At 36.9% G+C, this 12,621-nt stretch overlaps 1 protein-coding gene across 1 annotated transcript in view; it reads left to right on the top strand.

Moving 5' to 3' along the window:
* The window catches only part of GPATCH2 (G-patch domain containing 2), a 121,602-nt gene extending 109,488 nt beyond the window's left edge, over positions 1–12,114 (top strand). The window contains exon 10 of the mRNA XM_005151889.3: positions 8,498–12,114. Coding sequence (XP_005151946.2) covers positions 8,498–8,667 — 170 coding nt within the window. The 3' untranslated portion in view covers positions 8,668–12,114. The remainder of the gene's footprint in view (positions 1–8,497) is intronic.
* The last annotated feature ends 507 nt before the right edge of the window (positions 12,115–12,621 follow it).

The following is a 12,621-nucleotide window of genomic DNA, read 5'->3' as shown; positions in this document are numbered from 1 at the left end:
GATACTAGTAAAAATTATTTACTTCCTATGTTTTCTTTCAAGAATCAGATGTTGTGCATTATAAAAAATGTACTTTTTGCACAGCTTCTTCCATGAAACCAATATCATTTCAGTGATTCTAGCCAGATTTGGGACCAGGTCGTTCTCAATGACTTTGTGCCTTCTCTGATTACCTGAGTGGCAGAGCTATGTCATATGACACCCTGACATATTTCATTGCAATAATACAGTGCCCTAAAGTTTGTATAAAAACCTCCGAGACAAGCTAATACATTATCATGGAAATAGTCCTACCAAAACTGGGTCCTCTATTAATGAAGATAAAACAACAAAGGACATTCTCTGCAAAGTGTTATTACTACCTGGAATGCATGCTTTGAAAAAGTTTTACAGTCATCTCAGTCTTACATTACTTAGACTCATAGCAAACTTGTAGATCCTACAAAATTGTAGATGCTAAATTCATACATTGAACATGCATTTAGCCCAGTTCCTTTCCTACTAATTGTCTTTTTCTGTACAAGCTTTTTTTCTCAGTCAGCTCCTGTTAAATCCCAAAGACCTCTTAATTTCTTTTTGTTTGGTTTTTAATAAGAAACCTCTAGATCGTAAACATTGGGAAAAATCATTCAATTCTGTTTCACATCTGTGGGATGTTAATAACTTCATTTACAGAATGTAGAAATTTTGATTCAGAACAAGAAAAGAGTTAAGTTTTGTTGGTGTGCCTTGTAAATAGCCATTTATTTCTATTGGAAAACACTCTTTTTATTCTGATGTTTGCTGTTTGGAGCAGTGTAGAAAACTTGCAAAAACTAATTTTGAAAAGAAAAAGTGATTTTGTACTTAAAATACAGGGACCGTGCATATAAAATATAAATTATTGCATGCTACGGGGACTTTAATACTTACGTTTTGGAAAAGCAAATTTCAGCTGTCATTTTCTTTATCTCGTTGGCATGCTACAGTTCAGGCTGGTGCTGATTGAAATGACCAAGTTAAAAGTCTCATTTTAAAGAATGTGTTTTAATGAAAAATATGACAGATTCTTAATTACAGCAGAAATACTGAGCACTGCAATAATGCTATCATGACTCACTTTAACAAGGTAATCAAAAGGGTACATGTTTTCATTCCTTTTTAAAAATTGCCAACAGAACAGCTAAGCAAACTATTTTGCTGATGCTTAATATGTCAGTGATTAAAAATCAGACCTGAATATCTACAGTACCAAAATGATGATTTGAAAAAAAATGGTGATTGCACTGTGGTAACAGAGGTGGCTGAGGCTAAGTTTGTGGTGAAGGTCAACTTAGTGAGATATTTGTAGAAGGTCAGACTTTTGTGTACTTGAATGAATGGGCAGTTTATTACCAAAACTCTAGACAAACATATGCCTACTTTCTTTTTAGCTTGATTCACTGGGGTTTTTTTTTATACTAAATATACAACTCCTTAGGCAGAAATCTCTTTTCAGAGGGTAATATAACACTGGCATGTGTTATGAATGCTTTCCCTTATTGCCTTGCGGTATTTCTCATCCTTAGTCTACCAAAGTCCTTTCTGGCATACACAACATATCTGCTTGACAGTCTGGCCTATGATACTCTTCTTCCTTGGGCTGGTTTATGCAGCAGATAAATTTGTTCTATTTTTTTTTTTTGTTTCTCCTACCATAGTCTCACTAAATTGGTTCAAAACTTAAAAGATTGCAGAGTGCCATCTGGTATTGGAAACCACTGTCCCTTCCAAGCAATAGACTTTTCATGTTGAGCTTGAGATCACTGGTTCAAACAAGGCCCCCTACATATAAATAGCAGAGTAATGAGGAACTTCAGAAGAGCCACAGTGCAACAAGAGCCAAGCTTATACTGAGAATTTGCTGATGGATTTCAGCCTATATATTGACACTGCCAGTGCTAATGTAATAACTTATATTATGATGCCTTCTTTACTGATAGAGGATTCAGTGAGCATTGTTTGCATAAATAAATAGGCAAGTGGTTATTTAGCCCATAGTAAAAAATATGCAGATGTATTTTCTGAGCTGTAATAGATTAATCTTCATTTGTAAATGAAGATAATTCGATATCAGATAACATTCCAACCACAAAGGCACAGAATAGAAGTGAAACTTCTATTATATAATAACAGAAGTGGAACTTCATCTGCAGTATCCCTACAGTCCATCCCAAATTGAGTTTAGGGTCAGATAGATCTGCTGTAATGTACATAGTTCCAATATCAGTTTAATCCTCAATCTTTCTGCTGAAATTAACAATAAACGCGCTGTCTGTTTTGAGAGTATTACTGTGATTTAAATCCCTTCCCTGTGGGTTTCAGTGTAAGTTTACAAGTCTTAACTTAAAAGTCAGGGAATGCTTATCAGAAGGGAGCAATTTTGACAAGTTTTGAGCAGTTTGGAAGGGTCCCCAGTAAGAAAACTACTCCCAAAATGCCGTCCGGTGATGGTCTGTCAGCATAGACAAGGCATAAACCTGACCACCCTTGGACCCAAGTGAAAAGACATTTCTTGGTTATTAAAGAGATTCCCCTAACTGGGGGATAAATGTGCATCTAATCATTCCAAATCTTCCCAACCAATTTTAGTAGTAGTAAAGACTGAATGGGCATAAAGTTAACTTTACACACAATGTAGTCCAATAGAGCATGGAAGGAGCACCAGCAATCCTATTTCCAAGTAATCTGTGATTCTGGATAACCAGTTGAAGCTAAAGTTCAGAGTCTATGTTTTTCATCAGTGTGTGGATTTATGTTTATATATTCAAGAGAGTTGAAAATTGATTTAAGTCTATGCTGCAAGAAATAATGCATTTACCCATGCTGCAATTATGCAACAATTCCTTGCAATCATAGACTCAACCAGGTTGGAAAAGACCTTTAAGATCATCAAATCCAACCTTTAGTCCAACACTACCAAGGCCACCACTAACCCATGTCACTGAGGGCCTCATCTGTATGTTGTGTGAACCCTTGCAGGGACGGTGACTCTACCACTACCCTGGGCAGCCTGTTCGAATGCCTGAGCATTCCTGCGGGGAAGGAACTATCCCTCTGGGGAAGGAATTCCCCAAAATATCCAGTCAAAACCTACCCTGGTAGAGTTTGAGGCCATTTCCTCTTGTCCTATTACTTGTTATGTGGGAGAAGAGATAAACCACTTCTTCACTCCATCCTCCTTTCAGGTAGTTGTAGAGAGTGGTAAGATCCCCCCTGAGTCTTCTCCAGACTGAACAATGGGGCAGTACTGGGGAATGAAACTATGGCAGTGCAGACAATAACAAAACCCTGCTGTGGCTGCTGGGTAGATATGGAAGTTCTGAACACCTACTGCAGTTATAGCTCTGTCCTCTGCAATTTTTATCTCTCTGCTAGCTAGAATAAAATACAATGCAAGTGGACTCACCTGAGCTATAGTCATTCTGAGGTTATTCTTCAGGCACAGTCTTAGATAGCCCAGTGTGAGGGATACATAAAAGTCTGGTATAAAAATGCAATCTCAAATATTTTAGCTAAATAATATGGCATTTTCATAACATGTTTTTTTAGCTATGCAGCCATAGTATACTGAATTTTGAAAAGCACTGATCTTAGAAATCACAGTATGGCTGTCGGCTGTGCTCATGATGCTGACTGCACAATTATCCAAACCACTTCTAACAATACAAACATCCAGGCAGTGTGATTCCCATTTTGCTAGTTAGAGCTGGCATAAGAAGATGCAGCAATGTGTTATTCTGATTGCATTCCTTGTAAAATTGTCTTGTGTCTCAGGATCAGTCCCTACTGTTCTGAGCTCATCTGTCTAGTGAGGAGTCACAAAAGCAAAAGGAGAGATGGAATATTAAATGCTTTCAGAAAATGAAGGGGAATGTGCACTAGCTTTGAAAATGAAGCAGCATGTATCGTTTCTCCTTCCATTGGCTGTTTATCCAACATCAATACAACACTTTAGGAGCCAAATTACTAAACAAGCTGCCAATTAGGCTTGCAGTCAGCTGGATAGATTAGTGGCTAAGAGAGGCAGATACAAGATTTTCATCTCTTGAGCCAATTACGCAAGTGAATTACCATCCACAATGCTCCTTGGAAGATTTGAGGTAGAAAGACTGACTCTGCTGTGATAGACATAAGTGAGATCCAGGGTAGGGGGTAAGGGTTAGCAGGCCATGTATTGCAAAAATTACCCAGGCAAAAAGAGATCCTTCTAGGAAAGGATTTAAAGGATTTAAGGCTGCTGGGAGTTATAGAAGAGGAAATAATAGTTGTGGTGTGCTCTGCAAAGTCATTGCTGTTCTGCTCACAAGTCTTAATCGTATAAAAGAAAGATGAAAGGCCAAGACTGTATTTATGTACAGTGTCATTTTTTCAGAACTGTTTAAAAAACAAAGAAAAACACCCCACATTTTCTTAGATAAGGGTTAAGAGATTGAACCTAGCCATGTTCTGATTTTAGTCACTCCAATATAAACTAAACAAGTTTTATTCTTATCCAGCAATTGGGCCATACAAATGTTGTCACAATAATGGCTTATAAGGTCACATTTCCTTTATTATTCTGTAATAAATGGTAATCTAAGTAGTGATATTTATTTTTTAGAAGCATTTTGCAAATAAAATTCATCTGTCAGATCAAAACTGTGCATAGGCTCATTTGTTTCCTGCTGAAGATGTTGCACACTGGTGTAACATTGTTCCTTACATATGAAGCAAATTTAAAACCTGAACTTTTGCAAGCTGTTGTATCCAAAAATGATTAAACAGATGTGGAGCCTGCAGCAGCATTAGACCTCTGATCTGATTTTAGCTTACAGATGGAATTAAATTAATTCATGGCAATCACTGTAAAATCAAGGGTATGGCACTGAATGCTAGTGTACTGTTTAACCAGGACATACCTGTCTCAACAGCTGTTAAGAAAAAATTACATACCTTTATTTTTCATTGAAACATGCCTTTAATGCTGTCATAAATATCATACCAAAATTAAAGAAATGCAATGAGGTTTTTTGTTTTCCCCCTTCACAGTTTTGTCTCTCTACTCAGAGCTTCCCTCTTCCGTGTAAGGTCATACATGTAGACCTTGAAGTGTGTCTGTTCCTATACACAAAGGTTTTAGGACTGGGTTTTTTTTTTTCTTACTTTCATTTACCAGTATTGCAAAGAGAAGGAAGATAAGTGAGGACATTTTACAGTGCTGTCTTTTCAAGCAGGTTGCTGTTCCTCAGTGTTTGCTCCTCACTTGTGTAACAGCAGGCACTTTAAATGCAGACTATTCATCTGCAGCATCAAGTTGTTAGGGTTGCTAAAAATATTTTGTCTGTGAGTTCCTTATAACTCCTGGAACCCCACAGAACCTCATATGGCAGTAAACTTAGAAACATGTTTTTCTTGTGTGGGTTTTGCATGGTTATGTTTTGTGGGACAGTGCAATGGGTTATTTTGCTCTTGCTCCTGGGTGGGTCAGAACTGATCACATCCCAGAGATAACACAGCCGCTTTCAAGGCCAATGTTCGTGGACCATTCTCCCTAACAGACCCTACTGGCTAGTCCAAGCACTGCCATAGGCATGAATTAAAAACTGAACTTGAGGATGAATATTGAAAGGACAATTACTGCTTTTAATTAGAAAATAAAAGCCCAAAGCACAGGAATGGGGGTCAGGGGAATAGCACACAGTGTAGCGTGATTTTTAGCAGCTCTTTCCTGTCAGGCAGTCAACCACCAATGCAAATTTTGTCTTACAATTGCCAATTGGTGGTGGAATGGAGGAAGAGGGCAATACTGTTGTCCATATTCTTCTGATTCAAGTGAAATATGTTGCATTACAGTTAAATCTTTCAAATGATGGTTGAAAATTGCAGGAATATTAAAGACAGATGTAGATATTTATATGAAACCTGACTGTATTGAAAAGGAGTGGTCTGCATATATTAAATATTTTTAAAAATTAAAAGCTATCCATATTCACTTCATTTGCAAATGAAGGAGTAAGTAATCAATTAGTAATATAGGTAAGTTGGATAGCTTTTTTGATTTTGCCTTATTCTTGCTGAAATACAAAGCCTCCAAACACATCAGCCTTTGGACACTGTATGTTGTCTGACTGTTTGCTCAAAAGTGGGTTGTGAAGCCAAGTTTATGGTGGTTTTTGATTCTTTTCTAATTTGGTGGTGAATAAGAACAGAACTCTTCAGCAGAGCTTTCAGTCTTCTAACAGGAGATAGAAAAGTATGTACACTGGAGGGGAAGATAGTATACATTCTAGAAGTAATTATATGTCTTTAAAAGCAAAAAGTATTCCAATTATCCTGTCACAGAAAATAACTGCTGAGCTACTTCAAAAAATATCAAACCTAGAAACATCAGTTTATTAAATAACACAGATTAATCTTTCATTTATCTTTTTTGTGAGGTTGCTCTGGCTGTCTTGAGAATTCAAAGCCATATAGAATGGTACATCTGTTACAGGAAAAGGTCTGTGGGGTTTTCCTCTAAATAGAATAACAAAAAAGCTGTTTAAGTTGTCTCAGGCTATGCCTTGCATATCATTCCAGCAGCATGGCTGTCTTTGCCTAAGCAGCATTACAAATGGCTTAATATTTCCAGTTCTTAGATGCCATGAAATATAACCTTGCTTTTTCCTGCTTGGCAGCTGTTGGATCATTTTTCCATTCAAGTTTCTCCTTAATTATTCCAAGGATGTATACTGGGACGATGCTCCATTTCTTACTATCACGTGTTGTAAAAAGTGGACCAAAACACACTTTCAGTTTTTTACCTGAGAGGTTTACCAGAACCTTAGTTGAACAGTGACCTTTTTGCTTTCCCTTCTTTGACCTAGAAAGTATAACTAAGAAGATTGCAAAGCCTGTTGTGTATGCCAGTCAGTGTCAGGGACTCGTGTGTATGAAAATTGCATCTGCCTGTGGGGGCCTGAAAAGAAAGGAAGTTTGGACATTGAATTTTGTGCTGGTCAGTTCAAGAGGAACCCTCTTGGGGACTGGAAGCTGCTGACTTAAAAGCCTTTATTGTAAGCATAGCTTCAAACCAGTATTAAAGGATGCCTCCTCTCAGTCCGTTTCCCTTTTACTTTGACTCAGGAACTAAGACACTAGAAAGCTATCTGCCTTTTATGTAGCCAGTACTGAATATGAACAGATCTATAGTGGGTAATTCTGGACTGTGCTTACTGATAATACCGTAAATTCATCCTCACAATCATTGCAAGGTTTTTAACATGTGCCTCTCAATTTGAACTTCTGTCTGAATGTGGTTTCTTCTGTGTGTGTTCTGAGGCTTTTCAGAAGTGCACATTCAACTTTTATTGTGTTCTTAATACAATTATGACCCAGCTGCTTGTCAGTGGCAAAGGCTTGATTGAAGACATTATAGTCCCCAAAAACACAAAACCATAGTCTCCACCTACCATATTTTTCAGAAAGTAGCAGGCCAGAATAGATGGATAGAAAATTTAACAGATATAATTTGAAGCAGGGCACAGAGTGGGATTTTGTTCTGTTATTAGGGGGAGGAAGATGTTTAGCAAAGCTGAAAACAAAACCCAGCTACCCATGTGCAACTGCTTATGTTAGTTCAAAAGCTGCAGCCCTTTTTTAAATAGTTTTTATGGTGTCATTTTGATAAGTTTTCATCCAGATTCTGGAAATAAATGTCGTCTGTATCTCTCATGTAAGACAGTTGTATATGGGAAGACTTATTCATGCATCATCTCCAAATTCTAGCTCGAGGAATTTGGTTGATGAAGGGAAAAAAGACCTGCTTTGTTGCTTAATTTTTATGATGCATTCATGGGAAAAATTAAAATCTGGTATTAAAAAATTTATCTTTTCTGTCAATACCTGCAATCATGATGATGTTTTCTGCTGCACATGTGCAGCTTTTCTCAGAGATCTCAATAGTATGGGGGGAAAAGTATAAACAACACTTAGTGGCATTGAAAATGCCAAAAGCAAACTTCCATGTGTCAGATCTCTCTTACAATGTTCAATAAAAGAGAAACTGAATAAAAATACAGCTGAGTTTCAGAATAGTAGACCACTTATTGCTAATAATGGAAAGATGGTCTTGTTACTATGATGTGCCTCGGCTTAGTAACTGTATAGGACAAGAAATACAGGTATCTTGCAGATGTATTGGTAGACCTGTGCAGGTGATGCATGTTCTTAGATGTAAAATCCCCTGTGTTGGAATATAAAAGATCTGTCACACTATCTGTCATTCTTGAAAACTGACTGAGTCTTTAAAAACATTAAAAATAAAGCAAAGTATAAGACTGTATTATTTAGAATCATATGCAACCTGGAGGTCAACATGTGCAAAGACAGCCCGTTCTAGCAACCTGTTAGATGAATTAGGAGAATAAAGAAGGTTTAAAGCTTTAAGAGAGATTATCCTGCTCTTCTCCACATGGCAGGCAGTGCTGATTAATGCTGTGTGTTTCTTTAATCTCAGGGTTTGTAGGTGAAAACACCCAACCAATCCCAGAAAACAACATTGGGAACAGAATGCTTCAGAGCATGGGCTGGACCCCTGGTACGGGCCTTGGACCGGACGGCAAAGGGATCGCAGAACCAATACGAGCTATCCAGAGACCAAAAGGACTCGGACTTGGATTTAGCTGACAGAAATGCACTCTGGCTGCCTGATAAAAATGAGGCTAAAAATTGATTTTAAAAGAGACACAAAATAAAAAAGTAAACTTACATAATTTGTTGTGATCAGCAAATCCTGTTATTCTTCTCTCAAAGATCACTGAAGTCAATCTGCTTCACATTAGCTACACCAGCTGCAAGGTACAGCCACAGTGACAGACCCGGCATTCAAGTCTTAACTTTATAATGGTGCTAAAATGTACAAAAATTTCTACTTTTTTAGTTTCTGTTGTCTTAAAGTTTGTATTCAGCATAAAATTCCATATATTCATTTCCTTTCCTAACAGCTTCTGGCACAGCAGGTTTTAGTATATAAGCAAATTTACTTCTTTCTGCAAATATAATTTCAGCTCAAGAATCTTGATCAGATTCATCAGGGAAAATAGAACTTTTTACAGCTCTTGTGTTTCCCCCCATTTCAGGCATAGTTTCCAAACCTGGTATTTCTAGTGTTTAACAGTATTTGAGGATAAGCTGTCATTTTATACATTTTTCCCACTGGAAGGTGATATGGTATGCAGCTTTTGTATAAGAGCACAAAAAAATGGCTTTGTTGTCATAGGAATGCCATTCCAACACTATTATCTGGCAATGTATCATTGTCTTCCACATTGAAGCTCAAAAGTAAAGCTTTTATACTTGTTTTTACATTCACAGGATTATCTTTTTTCATCAAATATTGTAGAAAGTTGAAGTTCTGACTTTGGATTTCACTTTATATTAATATCCTCAGTGTTCCCACATTTAGGAACAGTTCAAACTTTGAACCACAAAATTGTATTTTATTGATGTCTTTCATTGTTTATATTTTGGGGGGGTTGCAAATTTTAAACAGTGCAGTGTTCAACATCATGTTATCACTTGGTTTGTGATCAGGCTGGTGCCAATGAGCACCACTCTAAGGATCACGAACAGAAAAAGGGCAAGGAGAAGCAGGATTAGGGTGGAGGAAAGGAAGGAAAAGGATATTTTCATGGCATCTCACAAATATAAGCTAGCAATTTAAAATCAGGAAGGATCATTAAGTGTTTTAATCAGTATCCTAATGTGTCTAATGTCAGCAGAAGCAATTTCATTAAGCACCAACCAATCAAGCTCCTAGGGTACTTATTGGTCTGCCGTATAAAATAAATTCCACTTTACGTGATAGGGCTGAAGGAAACTGTTGTTCAGATGGTCTAAGGAGAAAATCCTGCCCCTGTCCCTGCCCACCCCTGTAGCAGCTGGCAGTATTTATCCTGGCTGCAGAGGGAACAGGATTTGAGTGTCCAGTCTTCTTTTTTTCTTCAAGAGAGGGGTTTCTCCCTCCTTCTGCTTCGAAATATAAGAGAATACCTACTTCCAGATGCTTGCAAAGGTATTCCCTTGGAATAAACAGGGCACAGCTTCCTTCATGTGACTGAAATATGGTGATGAATTTTAAGAAGAGCTTTTACTACTTTTTGTTTTCTCTCAACTTCACCCATTTTCCCAGAAAAATAATACTAGGGAATAAAATAGCACTGTTATAGCTTTGAGTTTGCTTAAAAGAAATGTTCATGCTTTCCAGTGTGCGTACTGTCAGGTTGGGTACGTTGTTTCACCATACACATAATGTAGACTAAAATGTTAGTACCTGTTGCTGTTTTTAGTGGTAGCTGAATGCACCTCTTCTCTGAGTTTCAGAAAAACTATTTATTTATTTTTGTTTAAATACTTGATATAATTGTGTGGTTTTGCTTTTGGAAATGATAAGACATTTTAAACACACTTGAGATTTATAATTGACAAATATACTTTTTATTGGAAGGTTTTAAGGCATATCATCATGCGAGTTTGCCCCTTAAACTAAGTTAAATACATTGCACATCCAAACAATTTCAGGGCCACATATTGCAGAGGTTTAAGAGCCTGGAATTCTGCAGCTGGCAGAAGTACCGACTTGTATAAGTGTTATTTCCAATAATGAATGGATGTTGCGTGCTTCTGTACTTTCAGTGCAGTGTGCTACTGAGAGCAAGTTAGTTCTAAAGACCTCTTTGTATTATACACCACAATCAAAAATTCCTTAGAACAACTTTCAACATGTGAATTGTGAAAGTAAATCTTTAAGTTCTGGCTGATTTTGCTCTACTTGCAAAACCGTAAATAAACATTCATTCTCTGTTAGGATTCCATTGTTTTGCTTTGGGTGCAACACCTGCATGTCTTGGGCTGGAAATTCTAAGTGTGGCATATATAACACTTGTTTGAAGTATTTCTGTGCGATTTACTGTAGCAGTAGTTCTTCAAGAAATGGGTCTGTGGCTCTGAAAGTACATGAAAAATAAAAATCCTATTTTAAAAAGATAAGAGGGAAATAATGGATACATGTTGAGAGAAAACCTCTTTAGCCTATTCAGCATTTTATTCATCCATTCATACACATACAGTGAAGTGGCCAACCTAGGAAACAGCTGTAATGGAAGAAGTATTTAGTCTGACTGGAAATCTTACAACTTTTTGTTTTAGATCAGTCTGTTAGTGAGAAGCTATTAAACCTCTCATAGATGCCACAGCTGACTGTCAACTTCATTCATTTTAAGCTGCAGAACAAAGTGATTTATTAAAATACTTTAATGTAGTGCTTTAAAATATTTTTTTGTTTCAGTAAAATTCCCATTCTGACTCTCATTTTGTTTCTGTTTTCTTCATGTCTCATAGTAGTGGTTTTAAGATATTCTGTTAGTGTGATTTTTCATTGTTAAAAATAGTGTTAAGAACCAAAACAAAAATGAATTATACTTTTTCCTTTGTTAAGCCATTACATTATTAGTCGGCTTTGAAACATGTCAAAGTACTTGGACTTATTGGAGGGATTTTTAGGTCTTTCTCATACCTAACCTACAATCAAACTATGATACCTGCTATAATGTTGGCTCACATTACTTTAAAATACATATAGAAGTATTTTCAGATAATAATTCGTAATGGCTGTGACACTGAAGGGGGTTTTGCCTACATAAAGAAGTATGGGATCATCTTGTATCTAAAAGGTACCATCCATCTTGCCAGATTCTTTCCATTTAGGTGTTTGATTAATCAGTAGCTCAGCTATTACCATAGTATTCTTCTTCTGCAGAGTATTTAGTGAAGAGACATTATGTATTATCAGCATTGCATTTTGCTACGTGTTCCATGGTGACTTAGAGTTCTGTGAATTGAGCCATGAACTGTTAATAAAAGAAACACATGAGCACTGTCTTATTTTTAAATAAGTATTTGTCCAAGTCAGAGAAGCATTATCTCTATGCTCATCTGAACAAGTTTGTCCCTGCATTTGTCTTTCTGCAATTAGGTCAATGATGGGTATAGAATGGCAGTAAATAGCTAAATAATATGTATAGAATGCTTTGCTTTACCAACACAAATGCAACATGAAATAAAACAAACAGACTCTGTTCTTGGGCTTTGTATGTTCTTTTCTTTAAACTGCCCTTTTCGGTACCATTGTTATCGCACAACCAAGTACAAAAACATGCTGTCTCTGAAATATAATTAAGGTTGGAGGTATCTTGTACCAAGCAGATGCATATTATGCTAAAGCTACTATACTCTTATATGTACCTTTTCACTAGTCCTTCTTTCTAGGTGGTTATTTATACAGCTGAAAAGGTTACACCAGGCCATGAGGAAATGCCTCATTTGAGATGTTTGCAGTACTTTTGTTACCATATTTGTCTAAGATGTTTAAATACAAGTTGTCATAACTCTTTAAGAATATGTATACTCAGACAACTGTGACAGGACCTTGTGCTTTTTCGTCAAGCAGTTCTCCAAAATTGTTCCTCCAAGGATAACTTGCACAACCTTTGTTTTACTTTACCTCTCCCCATGCTCCAAGGGCAGTTTCAGTAAAGACCTATAAGAAATGGGGATCCCTTCCCTTTTACTCTAAAATCAAGA

Source organism: Melopsittacus undulatus, chromosome 3, assembly GCF_012275295.1.
Source record: "Melopsittacus undulatus isolate bMelUnd1 chromosome 3, bMelUnd1.mat.Z, whole genome shotgun sequence".
Lineage (NCBI taxonomy): Eukaryota > Metazoa > Chordata > Aves > Psittaciformes > Psittaculidae > Melopsittacus > Melopsittacus undulatus.
This window is presented reverse-complemented; position numbering and strand designations above follow the sequence as displayed.